Source organism: Ictalurus punctatus, chromosome 3 (genome assembly GCF_001660625.3).
Source record: "Ictalurus punctatus breed USDA103 chromosome 3, Coco_2.0, whole genome shotgun sequence".
NCBI lineage: Eukaryota > Metazoa > Chordata > Actinopteri > Siluriformes > Ictaluridae > Ictalurus > Ictalurus punctatus.
In genome coordinates, this window is record NC_030418.2 from 9,201,354 (window position 1) to 9,221,353 (window position 20,000).

The 20,000-nt window shown below is 40.1% G+C and overlaps 2 protein-coding genes and 1 long non-coding RNA gene across 6 annotated transcripts; 1 reads left to right on the top strand and 2 right to left on the bottom strand.

The window, feature by feature from the left end:
• Window positions 1-676: 676 nt before the first annotated feature.
• On the bottom strand, window positions 677-3,538 carry mgme1 (mitochondrial genome maintenance exonuclease 1). The gene is made up of 4 exons (XM_017462031.3): window positions 2,774-3,538; window positions 2,081-2,303; window positions 1,619-1,751; window positions 677-1,520 (listed from the first exon to the last, which is right to left on the bottom strand). Exons 1-4 carry the CDS (start codon window positions 3,291-3,293, stop codon window positions 1,368-1,370), a joined length of 1,029 nt encoding a protein of 342 aa, XP_017317520.2. The 5' UTR covers window positions 3,294-3,538; the 3' UTR covers window positions 677-1,367.
• A 3,843-nt stretch (window positions 3,539-7,381) lies between these two features.
• Window positions 7,382-7,817, top strand: LOC128632712 (uncharacterized). The gene is made up of 2 exons (XR_008396264.1): window positions 7,382-7,505; window positions 7,601-7,817. It is a non-coding gene; the product is annotated as an uncharacterized LOC128632712 (long non-coding RNA).
• A 683-nt stretch (window positions 7,818-8,500) lies between these two features.
• On the bottom strand, window positions 8,501-14,086 carry mrpl14 (mitochondrial ribosomal protein L14). Of its 4 annotated transcripts, none has more exons than XM_053679533.1 (3): window positions 13,985-14,086; window positions 9,779-9,846; window positions 8,501-8,966 (listed from the first exon to the last, which is right to left on the bottom strand). In XM_053679533.1, exons 2-3 carry the CDS (start codon window positions 9,838-9,840, stop codon window positions 8,600-8,602), a joined length of 429 nt encoding a protein of 142 aa, XP_053535508.1. In that variant the 5' UTR covers window positions 9,841-9,846; window positions 13,985-14,086; the 3' UTR covers window positions 8,501-8,599. The 4 variants fall into 4 exon arrangements, with proteins under 4 accessions (XP_053535508.1, XP_053535506.1, XP_053535509.1 ...); XM_053679531.1 differs by lacking the exon at window positions 13,985-14,086 and adding an exon at window positions 13,496-13,573; XM_053679534.1 differs by lacking the exon at window positions 13,985-14,086 and adding an exon at window positions 13,496-13,512 and having other exon boundaries at window positions 8,501-8,955.
• Between the last annotated feature and the right edge of the window lie 5,914 nt (window positions 14,087-20,000).

Genomic DNA, 20,000 nt, shown 5'->3' on the forward strand with positions numbered 1-20,000 from the left:
TGCCACAAGTCTATCATATAGACAGGAATAATGAATTGTGGCAAAGGAGATTAGCTTGTTTTTAATGAGAAAAGGTAAAACCCTGCCTAAGTTGAGCTCACTGTCTCAGAAGTGTATAAAAGCCAATGAATTTAGACTTTCTGCAGACTGTCTCACTTTATAGTTTCAATAAAGTTTGATTACTTTTGGGCATCTACAAACCCTGTCTCTGAAGTTTTTTGACTTGGGCTGCAAAGATTTTTTCCACAACACATATCTATACTGTTATATCTATCTATATCTGAGCAGAGAGCAAAGCAAACAAGCAGAATTTTAATCACTTTCAATCACTATTTCCAAGCAAATGCTTTTGGCACAAAGTACCATTTTTGACCATTTTGGTAGCTAAATGTGAGGGGAGCAATAGATCAAATAACATGAAAGGTCCAAATTTTGAGGTGGAAAAGTAATCTACATCTTTTTTTTTTCTTTTTTTTAAATAATTTGCAATGCAACAAAAAATACAGCATGCCATACTCAGAGTACATGATACATAATAAATGATTACTAGGGAATGTGGTGATAAGAATTTATGTTGAAACCACATGACGGCAATAAATCCAAGATAATTACTGCTGCATAAAATAAGCCTTAAGTTTCAGTGAACATTAAATAAAAACACAATCTCAAATGCTCCTACATATCCAAGTAATACTTTAATGTATATCAGAAAGGATGTCCTGTATCCTCCACTAATGGGGGAAAAACCCCTCAAGGTTTAATTGCAACAACAGCAGCAAAATTTAGATGCAGAGAGAGAAAAAAAAATAAAAAAAACTTAAGTCCAGTGGAGGTCCAAGTTGACTAAAAAGCAATGCACTATACATAACATTCAAAAATTGTGAGTGTCTGTGAATGGGTGAACGAGACACAGTGTAAAGCACTTTGGAAAAGCGCAATGTAAGTGCAGACCAAAAAGGTTCAATCTCACGGAGGGGGAATTCAAAACCAGACATTCAACTGCACTAAGGTAAAATCAATTTGAGCAGAAGCTGGTCATCCAAACATTTCCTTTGTAAAGAAGAAAGTGCCAAAAAACAAGGCCAAGAAGAGATTTTCACTCATTTTTGAGTGAAAATTAGATTGGTGTAGTCCTCTGCACTCAAATATTTCTGACAAGTTTATGATACCTACATTACAGAAAGTGCATGCTTCTTTTAGAAAGTACCACTATAGATTACACAATTCCAGACAGATGTTAATCATATAAAGCACAGCTTTCCATGGATCTCCTAGACCCTTTCTTGGAACAGAGAGGAGAAAGACTAACAGAACCAACAGAATGCACAGTTGGACAATTAGAGACACATTTGGATTTTTTTGCTCCATCAGCAAGGACTGGGTGACACATCATTCTCCATATATTCCTCCAGTCGGAAGAGCCATTTATCCCAATATTGCACCACTTGGTCTGCTTTCAGGAAGTGAGAATGGGCTGGTGAGCCATCTTTGTAGGCAACCACAATCAATCCACAGTCCACCTACAGACAGAGATAAACATATGGCAGATAACTAACTGTATTCGCTCCTGTAAATCGTGGGGGGGACAGGTAGCTCATGCAAATTTGAATTGATATACCTGGTAGTTGTAGTTTTTGTCACTGTTTAAGGCTCCAATGTAGGCAGCCACCTGCAGGGGGTAGTCATATGTGTTGTCAAGGAAAGGTTTTGGCCTCTCCGATGTCTTCCACTCTATGACACACAGTGAATTCCTGTATATTAAAAAAGACAAATAGTTGTTTAAGGAAAAAGCCAAAACATCAGCAAAAGTGCTGCTGTATTTATGTGATATACATACTTGGTTACATAATACAAAAAATCCAGTATTATTAATTTTACTACCATACCGATTTCTTGTTTTTCCATAGTAGAATTATGGAAATTTGTGTTCTATAAAACATTTTTGCTTGGCCATAAACATGAGTTTTAAAAAAACAACCATTGGTCAAAGTAGCCCCAGTTAATCCAGTCCTTTGATCAACAGCGCACCTCTTAACCAGTGACATTTGTTATAGTGTTAAAAATGCTGGACTCTTCTCACTTGTACATGGCAACACAATCAACAATGCCCAAGTACTGCAGAGGCTGATGCTCCACAACACTCTCGATGGTTTTCACTCCTGTAACATCCTCCAACACGTGACTGATACTTTGTAAATACCCAGACACGTTTTCCAGACACACTCCATCTTCATTTAGGGGTTTTTCTCCAGTTAAAATCCTTTCGACAGCTACATGCAACAGTTTCCCCTGTGTGAAAAGATCTAAAAACCAAAACACAAGATGACAGGTGAATCACTTTCTTTCGGGAAGGTTCGACAAAATGCACACAGGTTTCCAGCCAAGCGTTTTGCAAATTGGAAGCAGGGACCATAAAAAAGGGAATAACTGATTTCATTAGTTAATGTCAGGCAATTATGCTAACAAGGTGGCAGTGGCAGCTCAGTGGTTAAGACACTGGACTTCTAATCAGAAGGTCATGAGTTCAAAGCCCAACACCACCAAGCTGCAACTGTTAGGCCCTTGAGTAATGCTCAGCTATACAAATGAGATATATGTAAGTCACTCTGGATCAAATGCCAGAAATGTAGGAGGGAGCAACAATCACATTGAGAGTTCCTAACCTCCAGGTGTTTTAATAATTTCTGGTTTCACTTAGGATTTCTTGGGCACAAAATAAAATTTTACAATAAAAATAGGTGCATGGGCACCACGTGGGAAAACCAGGGCCTACTCTTGCTGTATTCTTTGAAGCCTTCCACGCCAAGCTCAGCGATCTTCCTTTTCTTCCATCTCTCCAAATAAAAAACTTGCTGGGCTGACATTGTCTTTTGAAGTATTTTTGTTACACTTGGTGTAGAGGCGTGATCTGAACCTCTTTTCAAACTTATGCGAGTCATGCTTCCCTCTGCGGTCTCTGCGTCATGAACACGTTTTGCGTCGTTTAACAGAGGCCACGGGTTTTTAAGCGCTCTGCACAGCTTGGACTTTGATTTGACGACAGATCCGTAGAGCCACTGGTCTTCGTTTTCAATACGTTCTGGAGTCTGACAGCTGACTCTCGTAGACACGACCGCTTTCACCAGTGATGAGTAGTGCTCCGAGTCCACATCGCTGTACTGACTGCTCTTCTTGCGCGCGCGCAAACCAGGGAAGCACGAGAACATCGCCGTATGTGAGCACGAGCCGGAGAAGCGTCCAGAAAACACAGCGCTCACGCAACACGACTGCAGACACAGCCTGTAGACCCTCATTGTGTCTCCTGTCTTCAGCTGAACGCCACGTCCACTTCTCGCAAACTCCGGCTTTTTGTGCGACACAACGAGTCCATTAGACGTGTCACGAATCTAACAAACTTTCCCCGCTCGTACATTTCGTACCGTACTCGTCTGAACGTGAATCCAATCCGATTAACGAAGAGTAGGGAAATGTAGTTTTAAATCAACCCCTCAAAATCGAGGAACTCCCACTTTTAAAACACGATTTCCCACAATGACTTTGTGTGACTGTAATTTGTGCTCTCTAAAACCTATATAAACAAACGTTCCGCAGTGAGTATTATTTTAATCTCTAGAAATCATGAAACAACGTACTTTTACTATGAGAGGAAAGCTAAAAAAGGAAATATTTTAATGCATAACCGATACACCAACCATAAAATGTGGTGCTAAAAGGTTAAAATTAATAAAAGCAAGCGATTGACTAGTTTACCGCTGGTTCAGCCACCGGGGACACGGATACACTTATGGAGCACTTTATTAGGAACCCTTACAAAAAATAACTACATGCTGCGTCTGAAACCGCTCACTCGCTCACTATTCCCTGTATAGAGAGTGACATTTGATTCCACAATATGGGGAAGAAGTGAAGGAAAATGAGAGTGTGAATCCGGACGCTGATAATGAGTCCTAAAGCACTGTGTAGCGGATATTATTGTTATTGTACAACAGTAAAGTTCATGTTCTCACTGTTCATTTGTCACGTTTATTGTATTAGTCTATAGATAATTTTATTTAGCATTAGGCTTATTTATTATATTTAATAAATATCTATTATTTAAAAAATAAAAACACTATTGTCTTTCACATTAATTTTAGTTGTTTATTTATTTATTTATTTATTTATTTATTTAAAAAGGGGGGGGGGGGGGGGGTAGAAAATAACTCTTTTCGCAGGGTTTAATTTTCGAGGGGTTTCCTGTCAGTGTCCTCAAGCTGACTCCTGCAGTAAACCTGCTGTAAAATCTCTGTCTGGCTAGTTTTGGTTTTGGTGAAACTTCTTTTTCCTGAGGAGAAATAAAAGGCGGATTTCAGAAAGAATAACAACTTTAAGGCGTGCTTAGTTAGCTCGAAAGTGCCACCTATCGGTAAGAAGACGTCAATACATTTTTTCTAATATGTATGTGAATAATGTACTGTGAATGTGTTAACTCAGAGGTTCTCAACCTTTTGCAAATAAAGTCCCCCCAAGCCTTCCCTATCATGAACCCCCCCCCCCCCCCCCGCCCCCCCCCCCTCCATATTGGAGGTGACCAGGTACCATGATTATCTAATCTACACACACACACACACACACACACACACACACACACATATACAGTATCTCACAAAAGTGAGTACACCCCTCCCATTTTTGTAAATATTTGATTATATCTTTTCATGTGACAACACTGAAGAAATGACACTTTGCTACAATGTAAAGTAGTGAGTGTACAGCTTGTGTAACTGTAAATTTGCTGTCCCCTCAACACACAGCCATTAATGTCTAAACCGCTGGCAACAAAAGTGAGTACACCCCTAAGTGAAAACAACACCCCTAAGTGTTACAAGGTCCCAGGTGTGATGGGGAGCAGGTGTGTTAAATTTGGTGTCATCGCTCTCACACTCCCTCCTACTGGTCACTGGAAGTTCAACATGGCACCTCATGGCAAAGAACTCTCTGAGGATCTGAAAAAAAGAATTGTTGCTCTACATAAAAATGGCCTAGGCTATAAGAAGTTTGCCAAGACCCTGACGCTGAGCTGCAGCATGGTGGCCAAGACCATACAGCGGTTTAACAGGACAGGTTCCACTCAGAACAGGCCTCGCCATGGTCGAGCAAAGAAGTTGAGTGCATGTGCTCAGCGTCATATCCAGAGGTTGTCTTTGGGGAATAGATGTATGAGTGCTGCCAGCATTGCTGCAGGGGTTGAAGGGGTGGGGGGTCAGCCTGTCAGTGCTCAGACCATACGCCGCACACTGCATCAAACTGGTCTGCATGGCTGTCGTCCCAGAAAGAAGCCTCTTCTAAAGATGATGCACAAGAAAGCCCGCAAACAGTTTTCTGAAGACAAGCAGACTAAGGACATGGATTACTGGAACCATGTCCTGTGGTCTGATGAGACCAAGATAAACTTATTTGGTTCAGATGCTGTCAAGTGTGTGTGGCGGCAATCAGGTGAGGAGTACAAAGACAAGTGTGTCTTGCCTACAGTCAAGCATGGTGGTGAGAGTGTCATGGTCTGGGGCTGCACGAGTGCTGCCGGCATTGGGGAGCTATAGTTCATTGAGGGAACCATGAATGCCAACATGTACTGTGACATACTGGAGCAGAGCATGATCAGTATGCAGTATTCCAGCATGAGAACAACCCCAAACACACCTCCAAGACGACCACTGCCTTGCTAAAGAAGCTGAGGGTGAAGGTGATGGACTGGCCAAGCATGTCTCCAGAACTAAACCCTACTGAGCATCTGTGGGGCATCCTCAAACGGAAGGTGGAGGAGCACAAGGTCTCTAACATCCACCAGCTCCGTGCTGTCATCATGGAGGAGTGAAAGAGGACTCCAGTGGCAACCTGTGAAGCTCTGGTGAACTCCATGCCCAAGAGGGTTAAGGCAGTGCTGGAAAATAATGATGGCCACACAAAATATTGACACTTTGGGCCCAATTTGGACATTTTCACTTAGGGTTGTACTCACCTTTGTTGCCAGTGGTTTAGACATTAATGGCTGTGTATTGAGTTATTTTGAGGGGACAGCAAATTTACAATGTTACACAAGCTGTACACTCACTACTTTACATTGTAGCAAAGTGTCGTTTCTTCAGTGTTGTCACATGAAAAGATGTAATCAAATATTTACAAAAATGTGAGGGGTGTACTCACTTTTGTGAGATACTGTGTGCATATATATATATATATATATATATATATATATATATATATATATATATATATATATATATATATATATACCTGATCTATCATCTATTTTTGATAGATAGATTTCTTTTGCTTTTGTGTTTTTTTACTTTTTTAATTACTTTTCATAATTTGTGATTAAAAAAAACTTTTATAAAGCTATATAATGGACAGATATGGAACATGAACGATCAAAAATGTTTCTGAACACTATAACTACTTTGAACAAGAGAACTAAGTTGTAATAACATGTAATATTTTACATCTAAAACATGTTGCATTCATTTTTCTTTCTAAACACATTCGCATATGAATGATGTAAATTGGGACGAAGGGCATGTCTCGTTAGCCAATAGTTTATTTTGTTGCTGTGAGAATGCTTTTCCTTGGTTATTTTGAAACATTGTGCCAATGTCTTAAAAAATAACATTGTATAATCTGTTACCTAAACAGAATCCTCAAAACATCATCAAAATTTTGCAGGCAACATGTTCTAGATTTGTTAACGCATCACATTACAACAATGTTTTATTTTTAAAAAAAAAAAAACAACAACAACAACAACAACATTGTCATCTCAGGCCTCAATAATATCCTCAAAATATTTTATGAATGTTGCTTTGTTAATGTTCTTCCTTTGTTATTATGGAACATTGTACAAATGTTTTATAAAAGGACATTGTATAATCTATTGCCTAAACAACATCCCCAAAACATCCTCAGAATGTAGCAGGTAATATATTCTACCTTTGTTAACACCTCATATTACAGGAATGTTTTATAAAAATAAAAATAAAAAAGTTCTGTCATCTCAGCCTCAATAACACCCTCAAAACAATTTTCAAATGCTCTCCCTTTGTTATCATGTAACATCCTCAACTTCCTCTGAATGTTGCAGTAAAAATGATACATCTCTGTTATCATTTATGTTATATCTTAGTTAGCTATCTATTTTGGTTGAATCTAAAGCTAATACTAAAGATAAGAAGTTGTACTTTGTTTATTTTTGATGCTTTGCACAACCATTGTCGCGACGGACCGAGAGCCGGCGCACATAATAAGAAAGTCGCTCCTTCCCCAACTGCCGCACCGGCACTAAGCGGACAGCCTCGTGCCAAACACACCGTCAGCCGGAAGGACCGTCACGGTGGGGCGGGACCGTTGACGCTACACCGGCCGGCGATTGGGGAGTCCGTCGGGGAAATTCCACCACTCAGGCGACGGCGGAGGAGGATAAAAGGACGCGCTTCCGGCCGCGCGGGTAGAACGGCGAAGACACAGACTCCGTGCGTGCTCTTCAGCGGCATATAGGCACGCCAACATTGAGGACGACGGTATCCTCTCCCAAATCTCTAATTCCTTTCTCTCTCTCTCCCCGAAGGTGCGAGCGCGGACGAGACCGCCGGGTGGTGAGATCGCGTTCAACGGTGGATGACGGCACGGGAGACCCACGCGCACGTCTCGGGAACCCCGACACGCCCTCGAGAAGGTCACAACGCCAGCCACACCCCCACGAAACCCCTCGCACTCACACGCCCTCACCTCCTCACGACAGACAATTCACACACGGACAAATAAAGCACCCATTTTAACTGCAACCTGTCTCTTGTGGGTCTGTGCTCCGCCCTCCCCCGGGCTAATTCCCCTACACCATGCTAATTTGATGTTACTCCATAAAAGGGAAGGAACTCAGATTTGAGAATACCCAAAGTTGACTTCTCAGTTGCAGTGGCATTTCATGTCACGAAATACATGGTCCCCATTTACTCTGTCGGGAAAGAAGGGTTCACTAAACTGTGCAACAATAGCAACAGCGTCACCTATAGCACATAGTGCAAACAATTTTTTTCATATTCTTCATTTAAAAGATCTATTGTTTGCACCATTTGCTTTAGATGGTACTGTTACTATTTATGCACATCTACAAGTCCATTCTAATAAATAAAAAAACTTTGAAAATTTTTGCAATTTATTTATAATTGCATTATTTAAGAACAAAAAAGTAAAATCGTAATCAAGAATCCTTCATAAAGTTGGAAAAAAAAACATGATTTCGCTCTACCTCTAGCATATAATTGAAATTACACAAACTGAATCATCAAATGATCAAAAAAAATGGGAGAAAAGTTAAAATCACATTCTAATGAAATTGCAAAAATTCAAATCAGAACGGATTGCATTCAAAATGTAAAAAATTATATAGGACACCATGGATTCTGGTGTCAAAGAGAATGTATAAAACAAAAAGTATGCACTTCAATAATTTTTGGAACTATTAATATATTTTTCTTTCTTTTGTTTATTAGAAACACTGTACCAATCAGTAATAATAGCACAAGTCCTCTCAGCCGAATGGTAAATTACATCTCCGTAACACTACCTACACAAAGCGTTGTGCAATTGCTAATAATTTGGAGTAATCACCTTCCAGTTTGCGTAAATGTGTAGGTATGGGAGCTTTAATCCTTGTTCCTGTTGGGTTCCCATTTTCTTCGATCAAAACAACATTGTTTGAATCAAATCTAGGTGACATTTTTGGTCCAGGCATCTTGTGACCCACAATCAGTGCTTTCTTTTTCTGTCCTTTAATGGCCAATAGGACAGTGTCACCCACTTTGCCCACGCCATTCTTGGTGTATACATGAATGACTCTAGGAGAACGGTGATAGGGGGTGTTTCCAAGACTGCTGTTGTCGACCACCCGTACTCTTGTCATCTTCTGAATAGCTGCCACAACTGTTGAAACACTGAAGAGATGGTATGATGGTATTGGAAAACTTTCTGATTCACACCACAAACATCAAAGAAAGTAAGAACACACTAAGGCACCATCCATATGTATTACAGATTTTTTTGAAAACCACAAAAATCCACATGAGCAGCGTTTTTGAAAATACGATTTGCAACTACTGACATGAGCATGCAAGCCAATGCTTAGATGGCAATAGTATCTGTACAGTAGATATGTCTGCATTGTCTTCATTGTTATGTGTAGTATTGAGGAATTAATAAGAATTTGTACTTCAGTGCACATTACTATAGAGTGATTTGATGTTAAGAGCTTGTGTATTGAGTGTTAGAAAAATCTCGTTCATTTATTTCTCTTCAGTAACGGCTTTATCCTGGTCAGAGTACCAGGTGGCCAAAAGTTCGAAAAATGTGAAATAACAAACACGAGGATTCATATGTCTGACCTGATGATCAGGTGGAACTATGCATAATGTTATACTTAGGTTTTATTAAAAATCTCATTTTGCAGTAGCATTTGTAGCGCCTGAGCAGTCATTTGCCTCATGCCCAATCCCATAACAGGCATGTACAGGTTGGTGCTGTGACAGTGTTTTCAAAAACATACTTTTTCCCCATCCATGTGGAAACAATTTCTCCACCTTGGATTTTTACTGAACAAAAACACAGTTTTCGTGTGGATAGGATGCCAAAATGAGGGGAAAAAACTGTTTTAAAAAATATCTGCATATGTGGTGTCAGGCTCTATGACCCAAACAGCTTTCTGGATTACAGATTCATGACAGCCATAAAAAATCATTTTATAATTTACCTGAAAGACCTGTAGTGTATTGTCGATATCATCTTTGGAAGTGCCATTGATGAGAAGGCCATAGTGATCTATTATAAGAAGCATGACAAAATAAAAACATTACATTACTGTCAGCTGTCTTCTATGACTTTTTGTCCAACATTTGTAGTACATATACTAATCCCTGATTTCATGTAGTTTCTATAAGATACTACCTGCTTATTTATAAATACTGCATTATTTTTGTCTCTTGCAAAATGCTTTTTTCCATAAAAGAGTTGTTCTTGTGTACAAGAAACCCCCAAAAATGTAGCATTTAATTTGATTTATTGGTAGACTTGGTGCACTACTTATAGGTGACAATAGTGTCACTCAGTTATGTAAGGATAAAACACGATGGGGCATCCTATTATAGGAAAATAATCAACGATGGGGTGGTATGATGTGTCACGCCAGAGTTATTTTTTTTCCTATAACAGTAAGTCCTGCCATGTTTTATTCACTAGCCGTTTGAAATTGAAATATCACTCAAATGAAAACAAACTCATAGTACAGCAATCCCATAATACTGCTGAAGTTTTCTCTGTGCACTACATTTCCATCAAAAAAGTTTTTAGGCTACAGTCTGAAACATCATAATTACAAGGCACATGAACAGCACCACAATGTCATAATTACCGCTCAGGAGCTCATTTTTGTGTGTCTGAGTTTCCGAGTTAGGGGCAGTTAATAACAAAAAATCATGGTGGCCCCCAATATAAATATGATAATTATGCATTATGAATGAATGAATTAATAAATACTTAACTAACTAAATAACAAATGAATTAATTAATACATAAAATGTGTTCTCACACCATTCATTTTTCCCAACCAAATTCACCTGAACACACACTACGTCCTAATTACCACCTCCAAACTCATACGCATGAATTTCCAAAGCAAACTTTTGGTACGTTTACACGACAACGATGCATGGAAAAGTTTTGCAAACAGACGGCAACATTGTCAAAACAATCCCCACTCACATGGATCCGCGAAAAACGACTAAAAACACTGTATTATGCATGCCAGGCCAGTAGTTGTTGATGTTACTTTGTAAAGAAACACTATGCGCCTGGGCACATAAGCATCTTCCACAGATTGGTACAAAGAAGCCACACTGGCCCATTGCTGCGATACATCAACATGTCCACCATATTGATCCGGGCAAGACTGCTCTATATACAAATAGAAGTAAACTGGGGAGCTGTGGTTTTTCTGGATAAAACGCACAATGACGTTTACATTTCTCAAACGATTTCAATGGTTTATGATCTACGTGGAGTACAAAAAATAGTTCTGTCTCCAGAATCTCGATAGTTAGACTTAATTATAAAAATTATTATAAAAATAATTATAAAATTATTCATTGTCATAAGGAATTGTGAAAACTCATGCTTTTGAAGCATAGATTTGGCTTATTTTTCTTGGTTAATAAATGCTGAGACAGCCCTAATGTAATATAATGTAAATGTACATGAAATGTACAGTCTCAGTGTTTAAGTCTAGGCTTAAAACGTATTTGTTTACTCATGCCTACCCTGACTAGTCTCTCTATTATGCTAATTCCCCATCCTAATAATCTTTTCTCTCCTCTCTCCTTCTGCCGAGCCACATACGATTTTATGGAGATACAAGAGATCCTGATCCTTTCTGATCTCCGGACCTGACTGATCCGTTTTGGATGTCCTGCCTCTGGATGGAGCTCTAGTCTACTCCAATTCCAGACTGCTGGGACTACGGCTGCTTCTATGGCCATACAGAATTCATATAAGTCAATAATGAACTTTTTCACATTATCTGTTGTTACCCAGATGAGGATGGGTTCCCTTCTGAATTCCCTTCTGAATCTCTCAAGGTTTATTCCTCTTAAAACATCTTAGGGAGTTCTTCCTTGCCACCGTCGCCACTCAGTGGCTTGCTCAGTTGGGATAAATTCGCACCTTTAATATCTGTATACCGTGTTGATATTTCTGTAAAGCTGCTTTGAGATAATGTCTATTGTAAAAAGTGCTATACAAATAAAATTTAATTGAATTGAAAATGTGCATAAAGGTTTTTCACTGAAATGGATATTTCTGTCTTCAACCCCATCTTTTAGCTTATCTTGTGCTCCACGTCAGAATTCTGTTAACTCTCGTTCATTTTTAAGTACTGAAAAAAAATCCAAGTAGTGCCTCTTTAGGTACTAATAATTGACCATCACTGTACCAAAATGAAACAAAATCAGCAAATACAAATCAAATAGTGAGACACTGGCAGTCAGCCTGTTTTCTATATTCTGTTAGCAATAAAAGGATACAGATATACTCCAAAACTACTCGTCAGCGTAGAGGTTAATAATTTGGGGTATGTAACAAATGCATCTCCACTGGTCATAGTAGTGATGCAGTAAATCTACACTGTGCTGGAGAAACATCAATAAACTTAAAATCTTGAGCAGCACAAACATAGTCCTGGAGTGCACCATTGTAGTTTTAAATGTCTCACACTTTGTTTTGAAGTACTCGTGCGCATGCCTATAGACTGAACACATAATACGCGTGCACATGACATCATCATTTTCACAAATTCTTGTTTGTCTCCGTGTAACGGCATCATTTTCAAAAACTTGTACTTTGAAACCTGCTTTCAAAAGTTTGTGGATTTCAGGCCCCAAAACGCCGTTGTCGTGTGAACGAAGAGCCAAAAAGCATTAAAAGTTTTCTGATTTTAGTTGAAAATGTCACATAAACGGCCCCTTAGTCTAAATGAAGCAACGTAGTGCACCACAGGTTGCTTCTTAACACTACAACTAATTAATAAAGAAATTCACAGCCAATTAGCCATCTATTGTCATACTTTATCAATTTTGTCAACTGTTGGGAAAGTCTTTAAGACAGAGGGCAGAGCACTGAGAAAGTATGTTGCGATTTCTCAGTTATGTTACAAGCTGCATCTTTTGTTATTATATTAGCTTCAAAAGAGAGACAGAGAGAGAAAAAGAGGCTGTTGAGGATTTTTTTTTTTGTTAGACCAGTTTACAACTAGTCTAACAAAAGTTAGAAACTTTTCACAGACAGTCCACAACATGAACTATAACAACACACTCATAACAAAACATGAATGATAAATGTCATTCTTCAATGAACAGAAATTGTATCATTGGCAAACTGCTGTAGTATAAGCGAAATGAAACACTTGCTGTTAAAGGACAATAACACATTTTGTGATGGTTGCGGATTATTTTCCTTTGACAGCACGCCCTGTGATGTATACATTTTGCCAAGTTGATGGCCTTTAAATGAAAAAGGGTGACGCTGACCAGCAATTTCTGAGCTAGAAAAATGTATGCAGAGGCTTGAAATGAGAAAACTAATCAGATCTATTGGGTAGCAACACTGCAAATCAGGATTTCTAGCTTTACAGTTAAAGCTCTAATTATAAAATAACAGTACACTATAGTAAATAAAATATAAGTAATCTAACACCAGATTTATTTCAGTGATAGAATGGAAATTTCTCAGTGTGGGATCTGCAGAGCTGAAAATAAATTTTCTACAGCTACAAGATTACATTCAGCCGACACCGTAGTTAAGATGAAGTACAAGACTTCTTAAACTTTCTAGGTAGCCTGCTAGTTAACGGCGTTTAAAACCGCATACTACAAGCAAACATAAGTAGGCTAAATACTTTCTCATGCGTTATTCACCTCACCTTCAACAACGTGAACCAGCCGTTCCAGTGAAATTACTTCCGAGGCAGCGTTTCAAAATAAAAGTTCAACGTAAAACCTTTTGTGAGCAGGTATAAAATGTATACAATAATTTTTGATTTGTTAAATAATCAAAATAATGATCACAATGATAATAAAACCCTCTATTTCAAAGATAAAAGCTCCATCCAATTTTTTTCATATAAAAATACAAGTTACATCAGGTGTTGAATTTATTTGTCCTCTCCAGTTACAGAATTAATTGGACTAAATCATGTTTACTTCCCCTCAATTTTGAATCTGACTTCACATCCCTTTGTAAATCCATCTTGCTGTTTCGCTCTTTTTTATATACCTAGTGATATATGTTTGTCCGTCCCTGCATTATATTGTCACATACAAAAAAAAAAAAAAAAAAAAAAAAAAAAAACCCTTAATAATATTTTAATCAAAGTAAGCTTAGATTTTCATCTTCAAATTAAACTGCTTACATTACAGGAGATTGCGTGGAGGTCTGTCCTTCCCCAACTTTTAATTATACGCTTTACTCTTCGCCTTTTGTCAGTTTGGTTTGATCCTGTTGTTTCAGTGTCATGGAGGGCGATTGAGGAGTCTTTTGTGTCTCCTTGTGAATTGAAGCATCTTGTTTTACAGGAGTTTTGCTTAGGCAATATAGGGTGATTTTTTTTTTTTTTTTTAAATTTTTATTTATTTATTTATTTGGCATTTTGGAATTTATGCGATATGAAGCCAATACATTAAATCCACACCAAGTAACATTAAAATACCCAGGATGTGTTCTAATCAAACAAAAACAGAAAATGCAGATATCGCACTCGTAAAAGAAATGGTGGTTATAACTGTACTCTTAGTGCCAATTAAGTTGTCTCAGACAATCTGCTAAACTGGCATAAAGTTAGTTTGATGTTGAATGTTTGATATTCGCAGATATGCGGAAATTAATGTATTAAAGTTACATACGACATTGTTATACATGTTTCTAACTTCAATAGCATTTGAAGGGAATGATTTACAGTCACAAACCCAAATGTAAAGTGTTCATCTAGGTGTCCACTATAACACACACCTTTTAGATTTTTGATATTTAACAAAATAAGTTATTAAACCATATGTAAATTTGATATGAATTTCACTACAGAATGGGCTCATACACAAAATATACCATAATATAAAGTTCAATAGCATTTGAAGGGAATGACATACAGTCATACAACCAACTTTACAGTGTTCATCTAGGTGTCAGGTATAACGCACACCTTATAGACTTGATATTTAATAAATTAAACTATTCAATAATATGTCAATTTTACATGACCAGCTACATCAGCAAGTTCACTGATGATGTCACCGTCTCCAAGACCATCACCACACGCTCCAACAAGAAGCCATGGATGACTGCGGAGGTGCAAGCATTACTGAGGACCCGAGACTCCATCTTCAGGGCATGTGACAAAGTGGCCCTAAGAACAGTGAGGGCCAAACTGTCCCGGGCCATCAGAGAAGCAAAGCGCGCACACGCCCAGAAAATCCACACAGTCACTTCACGGATAGCGACGACACACGGCGCATGTGACCGGGCATTCAGGCACTCAGCAACTACAGGACTAAATCACCTGCCTGTGACAGTGATGCCTTCCTTCCAGATGCGCTGAACAACTTCTACGCTCGGTTCGAGGCACAGAATGACGTGGCAGCGAGGAAGACCACCCCTCCTACCAAAGAAAAGGTGCTGTGTCTAACCACAGCTGACGTGAGGAAAACTCTATGCAGAGTCAACCCACGGAAGGCTGCTAGACCAGACAACATTCCTGGCAGAGTGCTCAGAGGATGTGCAGATCAGCTAGCAGATGTTTTCACTGACATCTTCAACATCTCCCTGAGCAGCGCCATCGTTCCAATGTGCTTCAAGGCTACCACCATCGTCCCCGTGCAGAAGAAGTCTCCAGTGTCCTGCCTCAATGACTACCATCCCGTTGCACTCACATCCATCATCATGAAGTGCTTAGAGAGGCTCGTCATGAGGCACATCAAGACCCTGCTGCCCCACTCACTGGACCTGCTGCAGTTCGCGTATCCCACCAACCGCTCAACAGATGATGCCATCACCACCACCCTACATCTGGCCGTCACCCACCTGAGCAAAAAGGACACCTACGTTTGAATGCTGTTCAGACTTCATTTCAGCATTCAACACAATCTTTCCTCAGCACTTGATTGGAAAGCTGAACCTACTGGGCCTGAACATCTCCATCTGCAACTGGATCCTGGACTTCTTGACTGGGAGACCTCAATCAGTCCGGATCGGGAACAACATCTCCAGCACCACCACGCTTAGCACTGGTGTCCCCCAAGGCTGTGTGCTCAGTCCACTGCTGTTCAGTCTGCTGACTCACGACTATGCAGCAATGCACGGCTCCAATCACATCATCAAGTTCGCCGATGACACGACCGTGGTGGGTCTCATCAGCAAGAACGATGAGTCAGCATATAGAGAGGATGTGCAGCAGCTAATGGACTGGTCTCTGAATGTGGACAAACAAAAGAGGTGGTTGTTGACTTCAGGAGAGCACGGATCGATCACTCTCCACTGAACATCGATGGCTCCTCCGTGGAGATTGTCAAGTGCATCAAATTCCTTGGTGTTCACCTGACGGAGAACCTCACCTGGTCCCTCAACACCAGCTCCATAACCAAGAACGCCCAGCAGCATCTCTACTTTCTGCGAAGGCTGAAGAAAGCCCAGCTCCCACCTCCCATCCTCACCACATTCTACAGAGGAACTATTGAGAGCATCCTGAGTAGCTGCATCACTGTCTGGTTTGGAAATTGCACCTCATGGGATCGCAAGACCCTGCAGCAGATAGTGAAGACAGCTGAGAAGATCATCGGGGTCTCTCTCTGACCCATCACAAACATTTACACCACACGCTGCATCCGCAAAGCCACCAGTATTGTGGAGGAACCCATACACCCCGCACACACACTCTTCACCCTCCTGCCGTCTGGAAAAAGGTACCGAAGCATTCGGGCCCTCACAACCAGACTGTATAACAGCTTCTTCCCCCAAGCCATCAGACTCCTCAATACTCAGAGACTGGACTGATACATAATAGACACACACAGACACACACACACACACTCTGACCTGAACACCATCCAACTCCCATTGAAATATTTGCACATTCCTGCATTGACACTGTTGCATTTTTTTTGCTGCTACTGTATTATAAAAATATAGTATCTAATTTATTGTCACTATATTCACTTTACCTGGCTGCTACCACAATAACTGCTATGTCCACGTTTGCTATGAGCTAATTTGCAGAATATTCAGTCATAGCATGTTATGTTTACATTTATACCATTTTTACATTGTATTGTTACTTCTTGGCACCTATCTCCTTTGCACTGTTATATCTGACACACACTAAAACTGTGTACTGTTCAGCGTTACACTATCATTTACTGTACCTATTGTCCTGTTTTAGTAGTACTGTACTGTTCTATGTTGTTAGCACACGTCTGCACGTGCACTTTATGTAGAATGTTTGTGGATCTTATTAGTTCTGTGTCTCATGTGGTTAGTGTGCTGTTTTATGTAGCACCAAGGTTCTAGAGGAACGTTGTTTCGTTTCACTGTGTACTGTACCAACTGTATATGGCTGAAATGACAATAAAACCACTTGAACTTGAACATGAATTTCACTATACACAAAATATAGCATTATTTAAAGGTCAATAGCATTTGAAGGGATTGATGTACAGTCACAAAGCCAACTGTAAAATGTTCAACTAGGTGTCAGGTATGACACACACCTTTTAGATTTTTGATATTTAATCCTACAATGCATGAACCAAAAAAACCTACATGAATGTATAAAGGGGGTCAAAATGACCCATACTGTATTGAATGGTTTCTTAACAAAATAGATGTCTGATTAATTAAATAATTAAAAGAACTGATGATACACTAATGTTTTAATATTTCAAACATTTTTATTTGTTTTCTTTTAATTTATTTTATGTACATTGTGGATGGGAGCCAAAGGAATTCAAAATTATTTACATTGGCAGCACTTCCAGTCAAGCTTTTAGGCCCTTTTGAACTGCTTCTCTGACATAGAAATTCATGCCACATGAAACCACCTCTTGCAGCAATGACATTCAATCTTAAAAAAGATAATATTAATCTTATCAAATTGCTCAGTAATCAATTAGTTTCTCTCTCTCTCTCTCTCTCTCTCTCTCTCTCTCTCTCTCTCTCTCTCTCTCTCTCTCTCTCTCTTAGTCTCTCTCTTTCATTCACTCACTCTCTTACACACACTTGTAAACAAAATTGTATGCCCATAAAAATGTTAATCATTGCTACATTACCCACCCAAAATGTTTTTTCACCACCAGCCATGGGTTTTGAGGCAGTACATAATGAGCAGTACATAATGTCCTCTCTTGAATACTGAAAACATGCAGTTATATGTTAGCTCTGTTGGCAAATGGTATATACTGTAAATAGCATTACCATATGTTTACTACTTAATACTACTACTTAGTATGATGTTATAAAATGTGTGGTTTTTCTGTGATAAAAATCTATACTTTATACCATAGTCTAAATGACAGGGGTTTTTGTACAAGTAATAAATTACCTGAGGCTTTCAGAAGCTCCTCTGCTGTTGTCAGTCACAGATGTTCCATGTGCTCCTTGGATGAGTTTATAGTCAAATGACAAGGGATATTTGGAAAAGAACTAGCAACTTCTTTTGCCATCTACATAAGACAAGATAAGTTAATGTTTTTTTTGTTGTCCAGGGGAGATTGTTTCACCACAGCAGCCATACATACAAACAAACAAAACACATACATCTAAATCCATGATTCACATTCAATACATCATTTGCATAATCTACATTGAACAAACATTGAAGAGCCTGAGCCCCCACACAACGTAGAGTTCGCTCTGACCCTTCCTCTGTGGAGCCTCAATTTACCCGCTCCATTCTGGTTTGTTGTCTAGGTACACTCCAGGGTTCTTATAAGATTGAACTAAATCAACATTCTGCTCCACAAATTTATAAGAACTGTGTCAGAGTTCATTATAAGATAAACTCTTTGTTTTTCTTTATGTCATAAAATTTATTGAGGAAATCCATCCTGCATGACAAACACTCTACAGCTGTACCAGTCCTATTGTATGGAATGGTTAATTTGTCCTCCATTCCATTTTATGTCCACCCAGTCACATTTACTGAGTGTCATGTACCGAGGTTGAGGCAGAAGCAATCGCAGATAACAAAACAGTTTATTAAACAAACGTTCAACAAAACAAAGACACGAAGACAACTTGGCATAACACCGTGGCATGAAACAAAACACTGTGACATAGAACAAAGAAGTCTAAGACAATGAAAGACAGAGAAACAGTGCAGACAATGACTATATATACACAATGAAAGACAGAGAAATAGTGCAGACAATGACTATATATACACACACAAGAGTGCTCATTAACAGAACGTGAATCAGGTGCAGGTGGTCATGTGACATGTAGTGCAGTGGCTGATGGGAACTGGAGTCCAGAGTTTCCTGATACATGACAGAACCCCCCCCAGGGCGCTACTCCTGGAGTGCCCAAAATTACACGCCCACCATCTGGTGGTCCTGGTCCCCTGGGCAAAATGTCCCCAGCAAAACCAGGAGTCTGAGCGGCTTCCACAACAGAGCAGGGAGGCAGAGGGACGTCCTCGGCGGAGCATGAAAGCGGAGGGACGTCCTCGGCGGAGCATGAAAGCGGAGCGACGTCTACGTGGCAGAACAGCGGGACAACTTCCTCCGCAGGACAGGAGAGGGAAGCAATGTTCTCCGCAAGGCCATAGAGGGGAGCAAGGTTCTCCGCAAGGCCCGAGGGGGGAGCGAGGTCCTCCGCGGAGCATGAGGGGGGAACGATGTCCTCCGTGGAGCAGGAAGGGGGAGTGACATACTGCACGCAGCAAGGAAGAGGAACGACGACCTCAGCCGAGCAGGAAGGCAGGGCGACGACCTCAGCCGAGCAGGAAGGCAGGGCGACGACCTCAGCCGAGCAGGAAGGCAGGGCGACGACCTCAGCCGAGCAGGAAGGCAGGGCGACGACCTCAGCCGAGCAGGAAGGCAGGAAAGAACAGCGGCATTGAGCGCGAGATTGTTGAACAGAGGGGAATTCTTAAGTCCGGCACTAGACGGAGCAACGTCCTCCGACGAACGGGCAGGCTGAACGAGATCCATAATAGGGGAGGGAGGGCGGGAGATGGTATTAGCCCCGACCACAGACTCCCCCTCCTGTAGGCATGGCATCCTGATGCCCCAGTTGTCCATCCGGGCGCTCTCTGCTTCTGATTGTAGGTCTTTCGTTCTGTCACGAACCAAGGTTGAGGCAGAAGCAATCGCAGATAACAAAACAGTTTATTAAACAAACGTACAACAAAACAAAGACACGAAGACAACTTGGCATAA

Bases quoted from the DNA above. Each gene is read 5' to 3' on its own strand.
- mgme1 (XM_017462031.3), bottom strand. From the start codon at position 3,293: ATGAGGGTCTACAGGCTGTGTCTGCAGTCGTGTTGCGTGAGCGCTGTG. The intron at 1,752-2,080 runs GTGAGAAGAGTC...TTTAATATACAG, and splicing joins GATTGTGTTGCCATGTACAA to GAATTCACTGTGTGTCATAG. The intron at 1,521-1,618 runs GTATATCAATTC...CTCTGTCTGTAG, and splicing joins ACAAAAACTACAACTACCAG to GTGGACTGTGGATTGATTGT.
- mrpl14 (XM_053679533.1), bottom strand. From the start codon at position 9,840: ATGGCCTTCTCATCAATGGCACTTCCAAAGATGATATCGACAATACAC. The intron at 8,967-9,778 runs GTAAATTATAAA...CCATCTCTTCAG, and splicing joins ATACACTACAGGTCTTTCAG to TGTTTCAACAGTTGTGGCAG.